The following is a 25,415-nucleotide window of genomic DNA, read 5'->3' on the forward strand; positions in this document are numbered from 1 at the left end:
TACTCGTTTCCCAGTCTGTCTGCTGAACTCCATACTGTTTCCTATAAAGATCATTTTATATGAAAATGAGCTCTTGGAAGCCACATATCATTTCACACGTGATTAGAAAATAGGAGTATAAGTAGTTGGTTATGTTGCTGCTCAGATTCATGTCAATGACAATGTTCATAGTTAAACACCATATTTTGAAACTATATCACACACTAATATAAGTAGGCATCTGTGCATGTGTATATGTATATAAATATATATTACATTTCCATGAAAATATATAATATTTACATGTGTATATATCTGTGCATCTGTATATATATGCATATATGTATATTATATATTTTCATGGAGAAATATAATATGCATAGCCTTTTTTGCATTACCTATGAATGAGACTATTTTTTATGTATCTTTTTTGGGTCTTCATTTCGTTTTGTTTTGTTATTTTAGTGAGAGTGAGAGTGAGAGAGAGAGGCACAGATAGGAAAAGACAGACAGGAAGGGAGAGAGAAATGAGAAGCATCAATTCTTTGTTGTGGCACCATAGTTATTCATTGATTGCTTTCTCATGTGTGCCTTGACTGGGGCGCTCCAGCCATGCCAGTGACCCCCTGCTCAAGCCAGCAACCTTTGACTTCAAGCCAGTGACATTTGGGCTCAAGTCAGCAACTATGGGGTCATGTTTATGACCTCATACTCAAGCCAGCGACCCTCAGCTCAAGCCGGGCTTCTAGGTATGCATCTGTGTTTTGTGTTTTCTGTTTTAACTTTTAAACACATATGACATGTTCACTTGTATGGATTTACTGTTACACATATTTTATAAAAACTGATTCCATAATCAAACATAAAGAATAATGTTTTATTTACTACAACATTTCTCTTAAGTCACAGAATTTTAAAAGCTGAAGCAAAGATATAGAAATAGTTGTTAAATAATATGCTTTTATGCCAAGCAAGCAATAAATTGTGATATTGATTTGCTTACATTAGAAAAGCCTTGGTCTTTAATATGGAAATTAATAAAAAACCTATATTGAATTTTATGAACTAATGTTATACCCCAACACATTCAACAAAAAAATAAATAAATACATAAAAAGAATAAAGCATCATACTATATGTAACTTTAAAGTGGTTTTATGTGATCAGGTGTTTAAGCTGTTGATTACCTTACTTATGGGTAAAATAGTACAAACATATGAAGTAGGTCTACAAACATGCAAAATGCCATTAAGAAGCCTTTAGAGCAAAGATGCTAATTTTAGAAAACAAACCCAAAGCTTCATGTGGTTACTGAGTCTGGAAACCAAGCTGACTCTCTGCATGAATGTCACGTCTCCGCTGTTTTGACAGTACATGGTTCACTTCTTTTTCACACTCTGACAGAGAGACCCAGCCGTGCTATTGCAATTGAGCTACCAAAAACACTATCAGCACTACCTGGCCTTTTCTTTAAAAGTTCAATTTCTCAAGCAAATACGTGTTTTAATTATTTTCAAAGGCTCAGAAAATATCTTCTAAAATAGATATAACTATTTAAATTCATCATCAAAATGTCCTTATTGCAAGTTCAGCAAGTGGGAAGGATGAACAATATACTTGCTATTGTTTCTGCTTATTTAGAATGAAGTATGAAATATCTAGGCATTCAAATCCCATTCTTTCTCATGTAATAAAGGTTTAAAAGGAAGCAATGATTAATGAGCTTCAGAGATTGTATAAAAGTAATCTCTGGGGAAACAAATTCTTAGCTGAATTGGTAGCTTTGCCCAGCAGGGACATTAGAATACTTTGAGAGGAACTATGAAATTAAGAAATGAACAACAATGAACAGGATTTGCTGGACGCAACTGGAAAACTTTGGCTTAAACTCAGTATTTAAAACCAACTAAAGTGGTTTATTGCTCAACTCATCTTCTTTTCTTTCTCCCTAAAAGTCATCTAAAGGTGTTTTTTCCCCCACTGAGGTTTCACAGCCTCACCAGGAAAGTAAAACATTTTATTAAGAGAATAATGGATCTGCACTTCATGAATCATAGCTACATGTACATGCATGTGCTATTACTATTCCTGCAGCATGATCCTAATGTTAGGAAATAAACAAACACTGAACAATAGAACCCTAACAGAAGTTCCTATACATGTGGAGTTGTATTTTTTTTTTTTTAGTGAGAGAAGAGGAGGCAGAGACAGACTCCCCCATGTCCCCAGACCAGGATCCACCTGGAAAGCCCTCTAGAAGGCTATGCTCTGCTCATCTGCGACCCTTGTTTTGTTACAACTGGAGTCATTTATCTAGCACCTGAGACAGAGTCCATGGAGGCATCCTCAGTGCCAGGGCCAAATTGTTCCAATTCAGCCATTGCTTCAAGAGGGGATGAGAGAGAGAGAGAGAGAGAGAGAGAGAGAGAGAGGCGAGACGGGGAGGGGTGAATAAGCAAATGGGCACTTCACCTGTGTGCCCTGGCTGGGAATCCAACCCGGGACTTCCACACACCGAGCCGATGCTCTGCTACTGAGCCAACCAGCCAGAGGCCATGAAGTTGCATTTTTTTTTTTTTTGTATTTTTCTGAAGTTGGAAACTTCAGACAGACTCCCGCATGCGCTCCACCGGGATCCACCTGGCGTGCCCACCAGGGGGCGATGCTCTGCCCCTCTGGGGCATCGCTCTGTCGCGACCAGAGCCACTCTAGCGCCTGGGGCAGAGGCCAAGGAGCCATCCCCAGCGCCCGGGCCATCTTTTGTTCCAATGGAGCCTTGGCTGCGGGAGGGGAAGAGAGAGACAGAGAAGGAGGAGAGGGGAAGGGGTGGAGAAGTAGATGGACGCTTCTCCTGTGTGCCTGGCCGGGAATCGAACCCCGGACTTCCACACGCCAGGCCGATGCTCTACCACTGAGCCAACCGGCCAGGGCCTGAAGTTGCATTTTTAAAGTCTTGAACTTCAGTTCCCAAGAGTTCAGAAAGCAAACATTTAGTATCACTCTCTGCTGATGTGAAAGGGTTAAGGTCACATCCTCAAATGTCCTGAGGAAGGAAGTTAGGCACTAAGAAAATGTGACTCACACTTTGCCTTAGAACTTTTCCATGGAGATAGGCTGCCAGCAGGTATTATCAACAAATAATGGAAAGACAAGGAATGAAGAGAAAAGAAAAAAAGAAGAGATAGACTAAGAATATTCTTTCATTTCAGAAATTAAAAATCAGTACAAGAGGTTTCAGGTGATTTATCTAATGTACAAATGGAATAAAAGTGTAAATCTCTGGTTGCTAGTGAGGTTAGACTTTACAAAAATCAACTACATCTGTCAATACACAACCAGTAAAGAACACACCTTATATAGTTTTGACAAGGATTAATTTATAAATTAATAATCCAAAATATTTTTACTCCATTGAAAACTATGTAAAAAGGGAAACAGGTAGAGAATATCTATTTTGTTCTAATCACTGTGCTAGGAAGTTCAATGTATCTGTTTTCATTCAATTCTCATTTTCCAATAAGGAAACTGAGGCACAGCAGTGAAATGGTTATGACATTTCCCTTGTAAGTTGCAGTGTTAGTATGAAATTTCAGATTTATCAGGTTGCAGAACTCAAGTTCTTCCTGCTATTTTATGCTGCTGAGACTAAAAAAGAGTATGTCGGAAATATTGCTTTCATAATGATCAAATAGATTTTTTTCATCTAGGACACATAGCCTGGATTTGAACTCTGGATCATAAATCAACATTCTAATGCAAAAGTTATATTTCTAGATCAAGAATCTTACAATGATTTTTATCTCTGAGCTCAATTTTGATCACTTTCACCACTCCCAAACAATTCCTAACTTTATCCCCAAATCATAGAGTATGTCTTTGTAACAACAAAAGCTATGTAATTGTCTGTGATTATCCTATATTTATTTTCATGAATAAAGTACTAATCAGAGAACTATGAATAGCAACAATCAGAGTTGGCTCCTACTTATACAAAGGTTATAAACATGTATGGATTTTCAATTACATTTGTCCTTTGTACGTCACTAATTTTATTTATCGCATTTTTTCCTAAAGACTTTTTCTACTTACAAACTAGTTGACTTAAATAGTCATTTGCATTTACAAAATTATTTTCAAAAAGAAATCATCTTGTGGCCCATCATTTTATGTTTATTTGTACATACAAAATTTAAAACATAATTTGGAGCTTTAATATATATTATTTTGAGGATTATATATTATCATTTATATCTTCTTTAAAAATGTAAGATTTTGTGATTGAGAAGGAAAATGTTTGAAATCTTCTTTGATATTCAAAACCTCTAAGTCATATTTTAATGGATTAAAATGTAAATGACCTAAAAAGTTACATAAAATCTCTCCCTGATTTAAATGTAAATCAGGCATAGTACTGGCATAAAATGGTTCAACAAATATGCAATTTTAAATATTTTTCAATAGTTTATATTTATATTCAACCAAATATAAGAAGACATTGCCCATAATAGTACACATTAAACACATATAATAATTGAATAGCTACTTAAATTATGCAGGTAATCTTTACTAAATTCACAAAGGAATTGATCATCTTTATTGTGACCGCTGATATATTCAGTTTATACAAAATAAAGGGTTTTTTTGTTTTGTTTTTTACTTTTAAGAGGTACTTGAGCCAATACACTGACTCTTGATTCACCCATTTTCCCTGACATGATAGGCCTGCATTTGAAGCATGATACAATTTTCATTGCAAAGATTTATCATTATGACATGTAATTCCTAATGACATGAGATGACAATGTAATGCATACACACAAAATCCCACCGCACATTCACTGTGAGAGAAGTGATAGCAATGACATGGGCAGCTTTCCTGCTTCGTTTTATTCTTCTACCTATGCTATATAAACAATATATCTCTAGGTAGGCCAAGTACTACCTTTACTATCTTTTCGATCTTTTTCTTGCAAAACGTGCTAAGCAGTAATATTTGAATTACACTATAATGCTCATGTCAAATTTCACAGTGTTTTGTAGATAAATGATGCCTTTGGATTACAATTGGGTCATGTATAAACTCTAGATTTTATTTTATTTCATTTTTTCCAGTGGTAAATGAGAATGCATATCTAAACACATACATATTGGCATATTTTTAAAAATACTTTAAATTGTTACCTCCCACTTTCAAGTACCTTGAATAAAATAATATTTTTAAGTAACATATAAAAAGAATACTAGACTAAGCAAAGGGGAAAAAAAACCTTATCTCATGAACACATAACTTGTAGAGTTAAATCAGAACAAAAACAATGCACTTCAAATGCATTAATCTGTTCTTTTTCATTCTATTGTTAGTAAAGGAAAGGTATGGAAATCAATTCCCAATTAGGGCATTTCATTTAATTCTGTTATTATACTCTATCACTTTAGTTCTTAATATCTACAGGAATAAACTCAAAAATCCTGATAAATTGCTTTATAATATCAGAAGAAATAATTCAATGTATTTATGCAACTGCATCTCTTTTAGAATCATTTAATTCCTTAGGCAAATTATCTACACTAAGCAAAACCTCATTATCTGAAAGAGAAAGACTGCATTGGAAAGATGACACCTGGACCAGATGAGTAATTTCATAGATTCTCAATTTATTCACACATGGCAGAAAATGATAACATTTCAATGTCATGTGACCTTCTTTCCTAGAATCTCTATAGCATAAGGAATAAATAAAAAACCTGGAGTTATTTTAAATTACCTTATTTAAAATCTAAATTTCATAAATTATGGTGTACTCTGAGACATGTTACTCAATATTTTAAAACTGCAGTTCTTTTATATTGAAGATGGTAATAACCACAGTAACCTATGTATACACCTTTATGCTCATTGTAGCATTATCACAGTAGCAAAGACATGGAAACAATTGCTGTCCTTCAATAGAGGGCTGGATAAAGAAGATGGTGCATATACGTACAATGGAATACTACCCCAGACATAACAAAAGATGAGGTACTGTCACTTGTAACAACATGGATGGATCTTGAGAATATCATGCTAAATGAAATAAGTCAGACAGAAAAAGTCAAGAAGCATGTGATTTCACTCACATGTGAGATATAAAACTGAAACTCATAGACACAGGCAACAGTATAGTGTTCATAAGAGGGAAGGAGGTTGAGGATGTAGTGAAGAGGAAAGGGAGCCAAATATATGGTGAATAAAATAGACTTGACTTTGGGTAGTAAACTCACACTGGAATATACAGATGATGTATCATAGAATGGCACACTTGAATCTTATATAATTTTATTAACTAATGTCACCTCAATAAATATAATTAAATTTTAAAAATATTAAAATAAAAAAACTAAATGGATGCACAACAGGGATAAAAAAAAGAGAAGTTTTATAAACCAGTGACTTCTATATAGCAAATGTTAATTAATTTAGTAATACATATAACTTGGAATCTATTAGGCCATCTTGGTGGTTTTTTTCCTAAATATATTGTGCTAAAAATGGCAGGGAGAGTCATTAAAACCAAAAGTACAACTAAGAAAAATTCTGGTGATATGAATAGTTTAAAAACTAGCAGAATTTATAAAAGAATTTTGATGGGACAACACCATATGTATAATTATACATGATATGGACCCACTCTGTTAAATATTAAAACAGAAAGTTTAGAGACTTGGCAGAGCTATTAAAATAAAAATATATTCTTTTTTAAATATATTCTTTTATTAAATACATTCTTTTATTAAAATAAAAATATTTCTTACAATTGCTAGTGACTTTGACTTAATGAACTTTTGTAGGTATGTCAGAAGATATTTTATAGAGAAGTTTCTTTTGAGCTTTATGTTTTGTTAAGTAAATGTTATATTATAAAAAGAAACTTTATTATTATTATTTTTTTATTAAGTAAGAGGCAGGAAAGCAGAGACTGATTCTCACATGTGCCCTTACCAGGATTCACCCAGCAAGCCCCCTATCAGGCAATGCTCTGCCTGTCTGGGCTGCTGCTCCGTTGCTCAGCAACCAAGCTATTTTAGCTCCTGAAGCAAAGCCATGGAGCCATCCTCAACACTCAGAGCCAACTTTTCTGAAATCATTCAAGCCTTGCTGAGGAAGAGAAAGAGAGAGAAAGAAATAGAGGGGAAACACGGGTGGATAAGCAGATGATCACTTCTGTGTGCCCTGACTGGTAGTTGAACCTGGGTCTAGGCTGATGTTCTACCACTGAGCCAACCAGCCAGGGCCAAAAAGAAACTTTGAATGTGGATTAGGGAATCCTAAAGATGAGGCCAATGACTAAGCCAGAAATACTTCTCAATGGAGTTTTCAACATAGCTTCTCTGTTATAATTATAATCTCCTAGTCCTTTCTTCTCTCAATTAAGTCATTAAGACACAGAATTTGGGATCTATTTATAACTACATACTTATATTGTAAAAACTGAAGATGAGAGTAAAAGTCACATTTCTACAAACAAGGAAACCTAAGTCATAAAAACTAGCAGCTTAAAGTACGTTAAGAAGAAATACATGTCATGGCCAATAAGCATATGAAAAAATGTTCAACATCACTAATCATCAGAGAAATGCAAATTAAAACCACAATGAGATATCAGCTCACAACTGTCAAAATGGCTCTTATTAACAAATCAACACACAATAAGTGCTGGTGAGTGTGTGGAAAAAGGGGAACCCTCCTGCACTGCTGGTGGGAATGCAGACTTGTGCAGCCACTGTGGAAAACAGTATGGAGATTCCTCAAAAAATTAGAAATGGAACTGCCTTTGACCCAGCCATCCCACTATTAGAAATATATCCTAAGAATACCAAATCACTGATTCAAAAATAAATATGCACACTGATATTTATTGCAGTGCCATATTTATTTATTTACAGTGGCTAAGATCTGGAAACAGCCCAAGATTCCATCAGTGGATGAGTGGATTTAAAAATCTGTGGTACATATACACAATAGAATACATAGTCTATTGTGGTCCCATAGGACCATGAATAAAAAGGAAATCTTATCTTTTGTAATGGCATGGATTGACCTGGAGACTATATGCTAAGTGAAATAAGTCAGGCAGAGAAAGACAAATATCATATGACCTCACTTATATGTGGAATCTAAGGAACAAAATGAACTGAGGAACAAAATAAGGGCAGAGGTGGGGTCACAGGGACTAGAGGGACAGCTGTCAGAGGGAAGGGGGATGAGGGGATGGGATTAGAGAAGGTGAAGGGATTAGTGAAATTATATATACATAGCACAGAGATACAGATAGCAGAACAGCAGGCCCCAAAGGGAAGGGGGTGAGAATTGGGGGAGGGGGGCAAAAGGGGTGTAGATAGGCATATGGGGGAGGGTGTTGTATTCAGTGGGATGCTTGAATCCATGTTAACACAATAAATTAAAATTAATTTTAAAAAAAGAAGAAATACATGCTGTCCTGAATCTAGCTGACTCAAAAATAAAATATGGCTAGATCAATAATTAGAAATGACATATTTTATAATTTAATTTGTAAGACTAACATGCTTTCAATGAATATAAAAAAAGAGTTTCTATTATTTCTTACCAAAAACATACATCTTCTCAAATAATATTTATTCCAAGACATTTAATGCTCTACATGCTATTAAAAATTTGTATTGATTTCTCTTTTTAATTTTATTTTATTTATTCATTTTTAGAGAGGAGAGAGAGGGAGAGAGACAGAGAGGGAGAGAGAAGAGAGAGAGAGAAGGGGGGAGGAGCTGGAAGCATCAACTCCCATATGTGCCTTGACCAGGCAAGCCCAGGGTTTCGAACCGGCGACCTCAGCATTTCCAGGACGACGCTTTATCCACTGCGCCACCACAGGTCAGGCCCGATTTCTCTTTTTAGAGAGAGAGAAGTATTGATTTGTTATTCTACTCATTTACATATTCATTGGTTGATTCTTATATGTGCCCTGCCCAGGATTCAAACCTGCAACCTTGGCATATTGGGACAACACTCTAACCAACTGAGATATCATGCCCAGGCCTGTATATTATTTGTTATTCCATCTTTACAATCATCTTGCAAACTGAGCATTCTCATTATATTTCCTTGAAGATGAGTAACCTGAGCCTTAGAAAGCTGAGTATCTTGCCTTAGAACAGAATTTGAACAGAGGGAGCCTGAGTCCGGAGCCTGTGCTCCGGTGACCCATGCTAGTCTGCTTGTAAATATTCTCACGTGCTGCATTCAGTTTGGTAAAATAGGCTTCCAGTCCGTGCTGCACTATCGAATACTATCACTACTGGCATGTGGGCTATTTAAATTCCACTGAATTCACATTAGATAAAATAAAATTTTCATTTTCTTCATCTCATTAGCCAGATTTCAGTTTTAAGTAGCTACGTATGGCTACGGACTATTCAACTGTGCAGCACAGATTACCTCCATCATCACAGCAAGTTCCATGGGACAGTGGTGCTTTAGAAGGTAAAATAGACTAAAATGGGAGCACTTGACTATAAAATAATGATAATGATGATGACGGGGAAAATACTTTCCCAATGCTTTCACACAGTGGTAAATATTTGCCAGAAATTTAATATTTACTGAGAGAAGACAGGGACCTAGAGGTAATTTGGAAGAGCTTGTATCTCAGTGCATCTTGAATATATTAATTATACAAGTGGAACAAAGCAAAGTTAACAAATATTTGAACTGACATCACATTGCAGAGAATCCTAAACGTTTTCCAATAAAAAAGACTATTAATAAATATTTGTGAGTAATGGATAAGAGTTTAGTAACCTTGAGTTTCGAAAAGCCACTGAATGGCAGTGGTTATAAAATCAGTTAATAGATCTGATCATTTTAAATCAAATCTAGCATTTACAATATTATCATTTTGTGTATTTTTTATATGTTTTTATCAACTTACCATAATTTCCCATAAATACGCCCATGATGTATTCAAATATTATACAACAATTACAACCAAAGGGCTTTCCAAAATGTAACTTTAAGAACTTCCCTCTAATTTTGATTTATGTTTAAAAGCAATTTATTATTTCACTGACCATGATCTTATCTGAAGAAATTGCCCTAAACATTTCTTAGGAATGGCACAATATGAAGAGATGGTAAATAGATCTAGAGTCCAGACAAAGCCTGTTGTCCTTATATGCAAACTATCAATAAAAATACTTTCTCAGTCAGCATTATTGAGCTGAATGTATAAATCAAATTTTAAAAGGAAATTAAAAGCATTGTATAAAATGTATAAATCAATAACAAAATGCTAATTATAATTACCATACCTTTGATAAACATCGGAAGAAAACAATATTTACATGCCTAATTTTATACCAAAGACTGACAGAGTTTCAGGGTTTGCCAAGCTTGAGGCTGCTGCTTCTAACTAAACTAGATGATTGTTTATATATTGTATTTTTAAAATTGCAATAGAGGCCAGTCAAAAATTGCATACATTCCTTTTCCTTTGAACTACAGATGCATGCTATCCCCAAACATGATTCACACTGCTTCCAGGGCTTTGATTTGATTCAGTAATTCAGAAAGTACAGTGATCTAATGATTCTGGCCCCAGCATTGCTTGGTGACTGGGAATGGATGCAGAGACTTTGCCAAGTTTTTTTCTCCCTTTTTTATTGAATGTATTAGGGTGAAACTGGTTAAAAAAATTATAGGGGTTTCAGGTCACAATTCTACAACACATCATCTATACAAAGTATTGTGTGCTTACTACCCAAGTCAAGTCTTCTTCCACCACCACTGGTGTCTGCAGGACCAACGTAGTAATGTCCTGCTCTAAGGGGGAGGTGGCAAACACTCTGATCTCTTCACTGCTTTCCTTAGAAAGAAATCACAGGTTCGTGGTATTATCTAATCAATTTCTATTATTGCATTTGGGACCCCGAGGAGCAAAGACTCGCTTCCATTTTCTGAATGTCACAAGCAAACAAGTGTGTTTCCTCAACAAATGAGTTTTCACAAGGGAGGTTGTCTTTTACCTTACATGTTTTTTCCCCCTTCGAATAAATATGTTTTCTATCTCAGGGAAAGAAACATGCAGATCTTAGTGTAGCTTACAAACAACAAAGTATAATCACGGGATGTGCCAGGTAGGGAAGTTTCTTGTCAAACTCTCATAATAATAGATTTGCCATAATTTTTCCCCTAAGGATGCTACAGGGATTAAAAGCAATCTTGTCAAGGGAGTGGGACTCCAGGGTCCCTGAATAGGACCTAAATAAAGGGGGCTGCTTTTTCTGGGCTGAACACATTCTCTTAACACTCATGATATAAAACATGTTAGCTAAAGGAGGAAGGATGGTTCTATTCCCGGTAAAACCCGCCACCTGTGTTTTCTGCAGTAACAGTCTCCTCTCTGACCGTTGGTACAAAAGGAGGGGAAATGTCCATCTGATCTTCATTTGGTTACATAAATTCAGTCTTCAGATCTCTAAAGCTGAGAATACATTCTAGAAATTTGCTGAAATGGTCACTTTATCTGATCCCATATTTCTATCATTTCTATTCAAAGATATGCTTCTGTTTTACCTGGACAAATAAATGAAGGGTTTTGCTTCTTTTTGTTAATATACATTGTCTGGCATGACATGCAAACAATGTTTTTTTCTTAACAAAAACTTGATTAGAGTAGCATTTTTTGAAAATGTGGACCTAATCTTAAAATTGATGCCTTCATAAGAATGTACCACTCTTCCCGATTCCATCTGACTCATAGGATTTTAAGGATAGGTTAGTTTTTTCTAGGAATATATCCTTAATGTAGCAGTATTATTGAAATCTTTTTTTCCTGCAGATATCACAATATGCTGAATAGCTCTTCTAATGTAAATCTTAGTAGTACCTTTGTCAAACATTGTATTTAACATCATTTTGACTAGGCAAGTTGAATTGACTCAAACATTATTAAGACCTTTCATTGAATAGTTGAAGAATGCTTAGCAACTCAAACGTCAGAAAAAGAACTCATAATGAATAGGTCTCTTGTTTAGGTCAAGACAAATGTCAGGGCCAATGAAGGATGAAACATGATGATGGAGATTTGAAATGAAGGGCTGGGACAACAGGTGCTTGGCCTGAGCCATGGAAAGACAGAAGAGCAGTACTGTGGAGTATGGAAGAGAGCCATCATACTGAAAATACACAAAGAAAAACCTTAGACTTTTCACTGTCAGAGAAATGGATCTCATACATGAAGCAGTTTCAAAGTAGTATGGGAAAAGACAGTGACATTTAGAGTGCCTAAACAAGTCACTTTTCAAAGCTTCAATAAAATAACAGGAACCAATTTGAATATGCAAAAACATGTACAATTGTTTTGTCAGTGTGTCAAAACAAAGGAAAGCTAAAAACAAAACAACAGAGAAAAAGAAAATTAAGGCTCCCTAAGCATTCTCTATATGAAAGGTGCTGCAGTTGACAAGTTCCCTGCCTTATTTCAAGAATGTGTAAAACTCTGTGAGGTGAAATTTTCTTTTCAATTTTAAAAAAGAAGACACTCAGACTGTAAGTGGTGATCTCTCATTTGAATAGGTAATTTTCTGATTTGACATCTATATTTTTTAAAAAATATTGAGTCAATTCCAAAGGTTGTTACCATTTCAATATTAGGCTATTTATTTGACCATTACTAAACAATGTCAAAGGGGTTTGAGAAACTCAAACTTTAGAAGGTACTGTGTTACCTGAATGCACTATTTCAATTAAATAGCTCGTTCATATTTGAGGGCTGATATTCAGATGTAATGGTCAGATGTTATATTGTTCAAATGTCATATCAGTCAGATATATCTCCTACACATTTTATTTTATTTTTAGTTTACCAGAATTCAGGAAACTTAATATGCATTTTACTTTTTTTTAAAATTTATTTATTCATTTTAGAGGGGAGAGAGAGAGAGAAAGAGAGAGAAAGGGGGGAGGAGCAGGAAGCATCAACTCCCATATGTGCCTTGACCAGGCAAGTCCAGGGTTTTGAACTGGTGACCTCAGCATTCCAGGTCGACACTTTATCCACTGTGCCACCACAGGTCAGGAGCATTTTACTTTTTCATTGAGGCCTCCCAAAATATAACTTCAGCATTTCACTTTCTGTTAAAGTTTTTGTTTGTCCATCTCTCAAAAATAATCTAATCAGGATGACCTAATATACAAATAACCAATTAGAAATGCATAAAATATTAAATAAAGGTACTGATACATAACTATGTTGGTCTTTTAAAAAATGAGTATTTGGCTGACTTCTGAAAAACATAAATTGTATCTGTAGCACCCCAAACTTCACATACTCAAAAGAAATATTCTCATCATTCCAAAAAAATATAAATTCAAAGGTTTAATGTAACGCCTGGTGAGAAAAAAGCACATATTCATGTATAGAATTTGAGCCTATATCATCATATTATAAATAGGATATAAGTAGTAGAATAGACACGAGCCTTAGGTATTTTCAAAGATTCCTTCATGTCTACAATATAGATGAATTGTGTACCAATAGAAGAAGTAATTTTTAAATTATAGAAGTCAGAAAATAATAATGAGGTTTATGCCCCATATAGTGAAATAACCTTTAGATTTTTGCCAGACAGGCAGCTAAATAAGTAGAAGCTCCTAGGCTTAAGGTAGTAAATTAGTAAATGTTGGTTTGGACTTTGAATGTTTTGTGAAAAAGGAGCCGATTTAAAAAGATCACCCAAACATCATCGTGTGGAGTGATTAATAAGAACCAACCACAGCCACTTGCAAGTGAGCTTTCTAGAAGAAGCAGTGGATTTCTCTCCAGCGCTTAGTCCTCTAAAGCAGTAGTATCACTCCCACTGGCCTTGAGGATACACTGTTGGAAAAGGGTCTCTCCCTGACCAGAAAAGGATGACCCATTATAACAAGGAACCTAGAGATTGCCAAAACAAGTATCTCACTTTCTTTTAGATTATCCTTAGACTATGTACCTGCCTCTTCTCCACTCTACCTCGCCATAAGGGACCAGGAAAATGTAACAGTAGGGAAAGTAAGTTTTTCTGGTAAGCTAGAAATATATGTTTAAGTGAGTTGCTGGCTTTGGACACAAACACAATGGAAGCATGTAAGTAAGAACTGTAGTAACGTCTACAGTCTAAGAAATAGCTTTTGGTGAGCATCGAGCTAATTAATAAGAATGTGTGATGTGGAAGTGAATTTATGTGTGTGGAAGTGGCATCCAACCCATAATCCTCCTATATGAGAGTCCTTATGTCGACCAAACATATACTGCACACAAAGATGGAGTTTGTGTGGCAAATGTACTGTGATAAAGGCATACTATTCTAAGGTCAACAGAGCAAAAAATATTTCAGGGGAAACAAATTCTTTGTGATAACATAATTCATACCCCCACAACTAGTACTTGCTATTGATCTCATTAAATGTACTTTAACATACCATTTTGCTTAAAAAGAAAATTTGCCAGGAATTATTATCATCCTATAATGGTTTATCATTATGTAAAGTTGTTATTAGGGAAAATGGTGATACAGAGAAACCTTATTCCCAGCATCTTCCTCATTTCTAAACTGTTTTATGCTCATCCACATATTTCCATCCAGGCTCCTAGTGTGTTATTTTAATTTTTAACCCAAATGATATATTGCCTATTATTTAATAAAAACAGAGAAGTTTTGATTCAGTCCTTCGTTTCTCTTCAGAAGATAAGTGAATAAAAATTATTTAAGCCAAGTGAAGAAATTAACTATATAATATGCTACCTTTTCTTGGTAACATATCATTTATTTACTAGAACAGTGTTTCTCAAACTTCAGTAGTCATCAGAAACATTGGAGGAATTGTCAAAACACATGTTAATAGGCTCCAACTCCAACCTACTCATCTGTAGGTCTTAGGAAAGGCCCAAGAACTTGCATTTCTAGCAAGTGCACAGATAATGCTTAGGCTGCTGGTCCTTTAAAAACTGAGTTAAAAAAAAAACTAATTCATGGCCCTGGCCAGTTGGCTCAGTGGTAGAGTGTCGGCCAGGCGTGTGTAATTCTCGGGTTTGATTCCCAGCCAAGGTACACAGGAGAAGCACCCATCTGCTTCTCCATCCTTCTACCTCTCCTTTCTTTCTGTTTCTCTCTTCCCCTCTCACAGCCAAGGCTCCATTGGAGCAAAGTTGGCCTGGGTGCTGAGAATGGCTCCATGGACTCTGCCTCAGACACTAGAATGGTTCCAGTTGCAACAGAATAACACCCCAGATGGGCAGAGCATTGCCCCATAGTGGGCTTGCTGGGTGGATCCTGGTCAGGTGCATGCAGGAGTCTGTGTTTCTGCTTCCCTGCTTCTCACTTCAGAAAAATAAAAAAATAAAAACAACAACAAAAAACTAAACCACTAGGGCAGTAATCAGTAAGCTATTTGAGTGTTTAGCAAGTATTTTATTTTTCTTTACATTACACAAAGTAAATCTAAAATTAGGGCAAGACCTGCAGCCCTGTATTAATATAATATTAATTTAAAAAATTATAAGCTTACTTTGTATAACACATAATCAAACAACATAACATAAATATCTTTCCAAAACACAAAAGCAATTTTATCTGAAGTAAATAGCAATGTTTGCTTATTAGTTTAATTAGGTGATTTAGAATCCTTAGCACTTTAAGAAATTATAATAAAGCAAATTGTTTCTTCAATTCCACTTAATGTGAACAGTTTCTTTTGCCCTTCCTCGTATATTCCTACACACTAACACAATCATGCTTATTGTGTAATTCATTATAACTCCTGAATAAATACATGTATTTTTCTAAACAATCAACTCATTCCTCTAATCATTTATTAATTACCAATTTCTACTACTTCTCAAGAAAATATTGTAAAGCTTTCTGGGAGAGTAGGGATACTTTTTTAAAAATAATAGTGACATATTTTGGTATTGATAGGGGATCCCCAAAGTGAGAAATTTGCCTTTGGCAATAGTAGCTTTTTAGTTGTAATGAATAGGAGATATGTAAAAGTTAGGAAATAATTAATCTACTTGCTATTCTCTCTTAATGGCTCCCTTTGAAATGCAGCAAAGAGTTTACCTTTGCAGGAATGTTGGGGAAAGTTTACATTGGGGAGAGTCCCGACAATTATAGTTTAGATCACAATAGTTGTTTTTAAAAACCTAGAAACAGAATTTACTGTAACAAGTTAAGGTCTATAAATTATTAGAAGCTGAGTTTACCAATATTAAATCCTTACTTTGTTACCTAAGAAATACAAAGATTTCTCTTGCATTAAGTTCCCAGAGGCACCAGACCCCAGCCTCTCTGGAGCAACATCAAGGACACCAGATAGACCTGTTCCAGTGTCAGGAGGACATTCCAGGGAGGCATCTCTGCAAACTTGACCCTGCCTCCCACACACTGCTACGTGACTAACTGAATGCTCTGTAATAAATTACTAACCTTTCAAAAGATATTTAAACAGGCCAGTAAGCCGAGACTGTTAAGGAAGTTCTTTTGGACAGGAGTCCGCTGACTTCTCAAGTTGCTGCAATTTGAATTAAAGATGCTTTTATACCTACTCGGTCACTGCCTCTCATGAAATTGGCAAAAAAAAAAAAAAAGGGCAACAGACAACACAAATCCCAGACTGTTGTGGTATCAGAATGACACGATTTAAACAACTCTCTCAATCATAAGTAATACACGGTGTAAGCTCAGTAGATAAAAGTTCTATCAATGTGGCATAATTTTGATTAAATAACTCTTAATATTTAGTAGCATAATGTTAAGTGTGGAAATAAATAAGAACTCTTTAAAGACTAATGTCCTGAATGGCAAGAGTCTACAAATACCACATAATATAAAATAATATAATTCAAGTATTATAAACATTTCAAACGAGTAATTTCTTCCTTGACTTAATCATAGAAAAATCAGGAGGAAAGCACAGTACTTCCTATTCAAGTTTTAACTGGATCATATTATTTTTAGATTCCGAATTTCAATCATTCAATTTTTTTTAATCCATTCTATTTCCAAATACTTGCTCCTATCATGATTTCCAGGCAAGTAGTAATTTAGTCAAAAATCCCGCTCTTTAGTACTTTGAAAGTAAAAAAGGAAAAATGTTGATGAAGGCATCTATAAATTCCAAACAATTTGCATTTATGTTATGTCATCAATTCGATGGCAATCACGTCCAAAATAAATAGCAATCAGTATTTCCTTCCTCATACAAAATATCCCCAATGTAGCTCTATGTCTAGCTAACTTTGAAGCTACTTCTAACTTAAAATGATATATTTTGCATCCACAATAAATGACAGAAAAAATACTTTTAATATCCTGATAATAACAATCTTATTTGTTACTCAACATTTTAAGGTAATATCTCTGAAGTATTTCATTTTTTTTTCTTTTTTTTTTTTTTGTATTTTTCTGAAGCTGGAAACGGGGAGAGACAGTCTGACAGACTCCCGCATGCGCCCGACCGGGATCCACCCGGCACGCCCACCAGGGGCGACGCTCTGCCCACCAGGGGGCGATGCTCTGCCACGACCAGAGCCACTCTAGCACCTGGGGCAGCGGCCAAGGAGCCATCCCCAGCGCCCGGGCCATCTTTGCTCCAATGGAGCTTCGGCTGCGGGAGGGGAAGAAAGAGACAGAGAGGAAGGGGGGGGGGGTGGAGAAGCAAATGGGCGCTTCTCCTATGTGCCCTGGCCGGGAATCGAACCCGGGTCCCTCGCACACCAGGCCGACGCTCTACCGCTGAGCCAACCGGCCAGGGCCTATTTCATTTTTTAATATCAAGAAATATTACCAGTGAGTGAACTCAAATACATATAAAAGGACACTACACATTTAGATGCAAGATATATAGATATTAATTTAGATTAATTTAATTAACTCCTTTATCCCATTGTAGGATGTTAATAATCACTAATTAGCACATTTTGATTGGAGGCACACATGGCAAAATTCGTGATTAGGAACCTCCTAACAAAAAGTTTTCCATCACAGGCTTTATAAACTATGAACTGTATGAACTAATAAGATATCAGTGGAATTGCAAGACTAGTTTACAAAACAAAATTCCACAAAGTCTTTTTTGTAGCAAGATGCTGACATTAGGTTATTAGCAATTATTTATTTTGAGTCTTGTGTGGGGAGGGGTCACCGATGATATTAAAGCAGACTGAGAAAGAATTACAAGTGGCATTTAGTGGGTTACAAAATAAGAGAAATCAAAACTGAATTAATAAATTAGATAAAAAAGAGAATTGGGTAAAATACTAGATGGTAGGGCTTGTGTATTTACTGAGCTCTAACGAGAGTGAGAGTTGCTTTACTGCAGAGATTTGATGATATGGTCCACCGTTCACCTGAGACAACCAAACATAGCATTCTCAGACCTGCTTTATATCTCGGTTTTCAGTCACTGAGCATTTCCTGAACAGTATACTTCTGTTCAGCTGAGATAACAGTATTAAAGTATACTTCAGACTGCACTCACAATATCTGTAAATAAAGCAATGGAATCATAGGCCATAATTTCTCAATTAATTAATAAACAGTAGACATTTAAGTGCTTTATAATGTTTGTCAATGTAACATACTACAGTAATCACACACAAACACACACATACACACACATAGAGGCAATTGTGTCTATAACGTTATTTGATGATGAGTGTATATTTGCCATTTCTTATATTTTCCTTACCTGTCAAGTTCTTCAGTCCAAGTTCTTGAAGTCCAAAGTTGCCATCTTTTCTGTAGTTTAAAAATATTGCCAAGGCATATCGATCCTCATAAAGTTTTGTCCCACGAATGATGCGTAAGTTCTCCAGAGGCAGGTAACGGAACTGATTAAGAGCCACCAACACATAGCCTGTGACTTCTCGAACAGACTGAAAAGATACAAACATCTATGTTAAAATATTAAAGATTATTTGTCAGTATATTTACGTAAGTGCTTAGATAAAAATGAGTCATTTCATTACATTTTTAAATTTTAATAATACACCCTTTTATACATCATATTGTAAATAATTGTCTTGATACTATAAGATCAGAAAGAGTTGAAATATGAGTGGTGTTTTTTAAAGTTATGATTATGCTTATAGTAAAATAGTGGATTTTGTTTTATGTATTGTTCTTTTCACCTAAGATTTGAACATAATTCAAGGCATAAAGGTCTTATTTACTGACAGATTAAAATGGGTAAGAACATATAACCATCAATTAAACTTTATATAAAAAAATGCAGATTGGAAAGCTTATCACAAATAAAATAAAGCTATATCAGTTTGTAAACCGTGGGACAGATTTCAAACGGCTAATCTGGTGTTTAATGCTAGAGCTATCAAAGAACAGTTGCCTTATATGTCTCTGGAGAACACATAAAAAATGCATTGAAGAAATTATGATTGCTAATTTGATTATGACCACAACTTTTATTTTTACTGTCTATTTTTAATGTAGTATCTATGATATGAGTTAATTAACTGAAGTTTTGTGAGACATTTTAGAGGGGAAAAAAAAGAGTCACAAAAAAGGCTTGGATTTCATTTAAAGGTATAGTTTTCCAGGAAAAAAACTAGATCATAATGATTATATGACTGTGCATTACATTTTTTTTAAAAAAACAATAAGTAGAAAAAATATTAAATGTATATTATTTTAATGTCCATTTCATGTTCTTTTAGATCTTTTCATTTCAGATGTTTCAGTGTTTAGTCCTTTATATGCTCTCTCCACTTTTATTCCCCTGTTGATCTTACCAAGTTTCAAGGTTTTGAGTCTCCAAACTTTTACTTCTAAACTCTCCCCTAAACTCCAGACTCATGTCCACCTACCTGCTCTACATTTTCACATGGATGCCCTGATACGCTCCTCAAACACACCTATTAGGCCTGGCCGGAATCTTCCTCCTGCCATCCCTCCAGGAGCCTTTCTCATCTCAGCTAAAGTCAACCCCTCCTTACTGTTGTTCGTGCCAAAAACCTCAAGATCATTCTTGATTCCCCTCGCACACCAACTGCAGCCAATCCTATTTGTGTCATATTTAAAATAATCAGGATTCCAACCACTTCTTATGTCAGCCATTGCTATCATCTGAGCCACCACCATTCCTCATCAATATTACTGCAATAAATCTCCCTGTTTCTATTCTTGATCCTGTGTGGTGTTTTCTCAGCGAAGGCTAACCCTGATCATTAAAAAATAAATCAAATCATGACACTTGAATTCTTAAAACCCTGAATCACCTTCCAAGTTACTCTGAGTAAACCAAAGTTCTACCAATGAAGAGTCAAAACCTCTCTCGCGCCTGTCCCTTGCACTTAAAATGTAGCTAGTATAGAACAAAGGATGTACCATCAGTATAAAATACACTTTGAATAAAAATGAGACATTGAAATTACATTTTAGATCAATTGAGTTCTATTAAATGGATTATTCATGTTAACTTGGCCTGTTTCTTTTTACCTTTTTATTGTGGCTTCATTTATTATGGGTAACATTATGTTTCTATTGGATAGTACTACAATTTGTGATTAGGCTACCAGTTTGTTTTTCATGATTTCTCTTTTTTTTTCTTTTGTGACAAGAGAGAGAGAGAGAGAGAGAGAGAGAGAGATAGGGAGAGACAGACAAGAAGGGAGAGAGATGAGAAGCATCAATTTTTTGCAGCACTTGATTCATTGATGTCTTTTTCATATATATGTGCCTTGAGGGGAGGACTACAGCAGAGAGAGTGACCCCTTTCTCAAGTCAGCAACCTTGAGCTTCAAGTCAGTGACCATGGGGTCATGTCTATGACCCATGCTCAAGCTGGTAAACCTGTGCTCAAGCCAGATAAGCCCACGCTCAAGCTAGTAACCTTGGGGTTTTGAACCTGGGTTCTCTGAATCCCAGTCCAATGTTCTATCCACTGTCCCACTACCTGGTCAGGCTTATAACTTCTCTTTTTAACTTTCCACCTTGCTCCTTCTATTCCAGTGTTTTTGGTCTCTTTGTTGTTCTTTCAACATGGCAATTGTAGTACTAGCCCACGGTGCTCACTATACTCTCAAAGGTTTGAGTTTCTCTCAACCTTGCTATCTTTCTGGTTAATTTCTTCACTGCCTTCAAGTTTTTGCACAAATCTCAATTTCTCAGTTAAGGCCAATGATACCCTATTCTAACTTTTATTGTTTCTATAATACTCTTACCTTCTGATGAACTATACATTTTATAAATTTATTACAGTTAATATTTACAGTCTGTCTCTCCCATTCCTGGAACATGAGCTCTACAAGGGAAAAAACATTGATTTGTCATGTGTCCCATGTGAGTAGAACAGTGTTGGTACATAGTAAAAAAGCTACAAATACTTGTTGAGCACTGTGGCTGTTCACTGGTCACACCTCTGTCACCAGGCAAAGACTGTGAAGTCAAGAGAAGTGCCAGTCTGAAATCTGCACTTATTTTTTCTAGACCATCTTCTAAACCCCTGTGATTCTACAACTCCACTTCCAAATGGCCTTGAGCCCTCATCCAGGGCCTGTGATAGAATCTTTCCCAGTTCTGTCTCTGAGATAGGATACTTTGCCACCAAAGTCCATATGCCTAGGAAGGATGGGTGGTCCAAGTGCAAGTATTTGAGGGGTGAGTGCATGGATCTGAATGTGTGGCCTATGGTCTAATTCACTAGTGCACAGCCTCTCACAGTACAGGACAGAACTGGTTAGAGGATGGACTAAGGACCGGAGTCTATCTCTCTCTACATCACTATGTCCCTGAGAAGTAAAAAAGCTCTAACATTTTACATGCCATCCAGGTTATTATAAAGATATCTGCCAAAATGGGAAGAAAAAACATTTAATACTATCTGTTTTATTTGTAATAAATAATAAGACATAAATATGTATGCCTCTATTTATACTTCTGTCCCAAGTTCCACAATTCTTAAGGAATAGCATGCCTCCACCAAACACCTAGAAGGGTAGAATCCTGGTGGAGCAAAGGCAGAGATGAAGCATGGAACACATGAAACTACTCATGTCTGGCATCAGACTGGGCACTTTGAGTCACTGTGAGCGTTGCTGTGATACTGTGCCTAGCTAAGAATACCTTCACATTCACATATCATTTAATGCATTTATCTCTTAATTAATTGCATTGTAAAATGTATGTATTTCTAAATCTAGAGTATTCATTAAATTACTTTTAGAGAAATTTTTGTTGTCTTCTTAAAAGTTCAGAATAAAACAACAGCGAATACCTTGTTGAGATTCAGGGACTGGAGGAATTGTTTATTATAGCTGAGATTCTGGTGTCTAAAATGAGTCTCTTTTATTGTACATTCTGCTTGTTATTCTCTGCTCTTGCAAAATAGTGTGTGCAGTTTAAACATTAGCTTAACAAATACCCTTTTGCCGTGTGAACTCCCGACGTCATTATATGTTAATGCTGAGGGTGCAATGTTTCACCCACTTTGAACAAAGCCACCACAAGCAGGTGATACATAATTCACCCAGAGCGAATTACTCAGTGGTAATGATGGTGAAGACCTTATTCACCTTATCCCACAAATCCCTTTCTCCCACTCAGACAAATAATGTAAATAATAGCAAAAAAAAAAAGATAATAGCAAACCTCTCAACCCAAGATTTATTGCTTTAATGTTTTATGTCTGGAGGGCTCACAGAACCAAAAGCTTTTAAAAGTATTATAGAGAATAAATATAAAATTCTTATACTTAAAAACAACAAATTATGCCTTAATTTTCATCTCTAAAATTTTCTATTTTTCTAGTATTCAGAGTCACATCCTTTAGGGTATTCTTAAAACTTTTCTCTGAACAAAAATTTTGAAATAACATGAGCTACAATGCATACCAATAATTTTAAATATAACATGAGCTACAATGCGTACTAATTGCAAATAAAATCACAGGAAACAACTTTGTAATGGTTGGATTACTTTCAGTTTAATGCTGAAAAAGATGTAATGGTCTGATCATGACTTTGATAAATGTGTCTTTTTAAAAATGTGCTGTTTAAAGTTAGTCTTCTCAGAAGCCATCAGTCTGATGTTAGAATTCCTTCAGGGTGATGCCAAGTTACATTTGAAATTTATTTACAATCTGCTTGGGTGCATCAGCCATTGTCCTCAGAAACCTTGGCGCAGCTAAATGGACAATTACTGTGTTGCAACAAGGAGTTCACTATTAAATCTTTATTTGGTTATTAATGATTGCCGGTACATTGTATGCAATATATCTAGATTGAATTGTGGGACCAGACAACATTACAGACGACAAAGATGCTTGTGTAGCATCTATTAACATAAGGAATCAATAAATGATTTAATAGCTTTTTGTAAAAAAAGTCAACAACATAGTCAGATGTTAATATTAGCAACTCACAACGCAGTCGTGGTAAAAGTCAAGGGATATCTGAAAGTGTCAATTAATTTTTACCATGCCTGACAAGTCACCAAATCATGCCAATTATCCATGGTTGCTTTCCTTATAGGCATCAGAATCTTAGTAGCACAATCTTTTTTAACTATCTCAGAACTTTTTATGAAAATAAAAACAACTCTTAAACAAAAGACTTATCTAAGGAAAGTCTAACAGCAAGAAATGTAGGCTCAACTGCCGAGCAAAGCTGGGCTCAAGACCTAGCCTCTGTACGTCCTAGCTTCATGAGCCTCGTCAGTGTTTATTCCAATGAAGCCTCAGTTTCATCAGAAAAAAAAAAGAAAAAAAAAGGAAGAAAGAAAAAGAAAAGATAGAAATACCTCTATTATAAAGGCAATACCTCTATTATAAAAGGTTTTATAGGGATTACAGGACATAATAAAAGTGTCTGACAAATAATAAATGTTCAATAGATGCTAGCTATTACAAATATTATCTCTGCTAATAGCCAAGCTAAAGCCTCTGTGGAGAAGAGAATGTGAAAACAAAACTAACTATAACATCGTTACATAAGAACTGTTGCCTTTAATCTCTTTGTTAGATAACTTTGGTATGCTTATATCTTGCCTCTTTAAGTTGCACTTTATTCCTAAATTAAAGAACTGGTTGCTTTTACTTTTTCTGTGTTCAGTATCACCCTTAGCACAGACTCTGGCACTGAACACATTTTCAGTGATGGCTGCTGAATGGAATGGAATTGAAAAGTATTCAATAAAAAGTTACACTGAAGCTCATCTTTTGAGATACTGTTTTCCATGGACAATGTTTCATAAATGTTCTACGTAGTTTGAACAACACAAGCATGATTTGTGCCCAAGGACCACAGTGGTAAGTAGACATCCTTAGAAGGCCCTAGCAAAGAGAAAACCCTGATCTGGTTTTGGCTCAGTACGTTTTATTTCCAGAAAACTGTTTATTGTGTAAATCGAACAGTGAAAACCCACCTAAAGATATTTCTCTCCCGGTAGTGTGAGCTTCTGCGGACTATAACTGATTGATTTCCATTGTCAATGTTCGCTTCTATATCTGTTTTGTTCAAGCAGGGAATAGACTGAAGATCATGAAAATCTTAAATACTTCAAAACTCTTCTAACCCAAGGGGCAATTTGTTTTGCTTATGGCATTCGATGATGGAAATCAAAAGAAATGGCAGAACAAAATGAATTTCACCAACTTTCCATACCATATTCACAATCAACCTCCTCCATTCCCAAAAACATGGTTTGTTCAAAAGGACAACAATTTATAACTATTTTTCTCATATAACAGTTTAAGAAAAATGTGACATCTGCAGTTATAAATGTCCTAGAATTTCCAATGGGTATTATTCATTCAAAGGTTGGAAAAATCATACGGCTTCAGTGTGCTTTCCATTTATCTCCAGAGCATTCCAGGAAAAAAAAAATCAGAATTATTTTTAAATCTTTATTTCATTTCAAAGCTAATAACAACTGTTAATGTTTTGCATTTGACAAAATTCCTCTATCTTTTCTTTTAATTAGCCCCAATTTGGTCCTTATTGGTAGTACCCAATAGTTCCTTTGTCATCCTTAAGATTTAAATGATTGTATTACCTTAAGACTCCTGAAAATTTAATCAGTGTTTAGGACAATTTTATATATACTAAAAGTAATTATACATTCTGGGCCAAGTATGTAAAGTAACATTTCCTACATTTACTCCAACCCACATTATCTATCAAATTTATTTTGGTTCGATATTTTCTTTAAGCATCATTTGAAAAAGTACCCCTTTACTTTCATTAAGACTTTCTTCAGCATGTCAAAATAGTTCTGAATTCTTAAATCCTCCTTCAGTGTTTTACATACTCATACCCAACTATATATCATCCACAAATAATACTAATATATTCCATCAGTCAAGACATCCACTATTCAAAAAAAAAAAGCCCTGGCTGGTTGGCTCAGTGGTAGAGTGTCGGCCT

The 25,415-nt window shown here is 35.4% G+C and overlaps 1 protein-coding gene across 5 annotated transcripts in view; it reads right to left on the minus strand.

Moving 5' to 3' along the window:
• ERBB4 (erb-b2 receptor tyrosine kinase 4) overlaps positions 1–25,415 on the minus strand; it is a 1,119,996-nt gene that overhangs the window by 500,589 nt on the left and 593,992 nt on the right. For all 5 annotated transcript variants that reach the window (XM_066346729.1, XM_066346728.1, XM_066346726.1 and 2 more), the window contains exon 3: positions 18,725–18,911. In XM_066346729.1, coding sequence (XP_066202826.1) covers positions 18,725–18,911 — 187 coding nt within the window. The remainder of the gene's footprint in view (positions 1–18,724; positions 18,912–25,415) is intronic.

This window comes from Saccopteryx leptura, chromosome 7 (genome assembly GCF_036850995.1).
Source record: "Saccopteryx leptura isolate mSacLep1 chromosome 7, mSacLep1_pri_phased_curated, whole genome shotgun sequence".
NCBI lineage: Eukaryota > Metazoa > Chordata > Mammalia > Chiroptera > Emballonuridae > Saccopteryx > Saccopteryx leptura.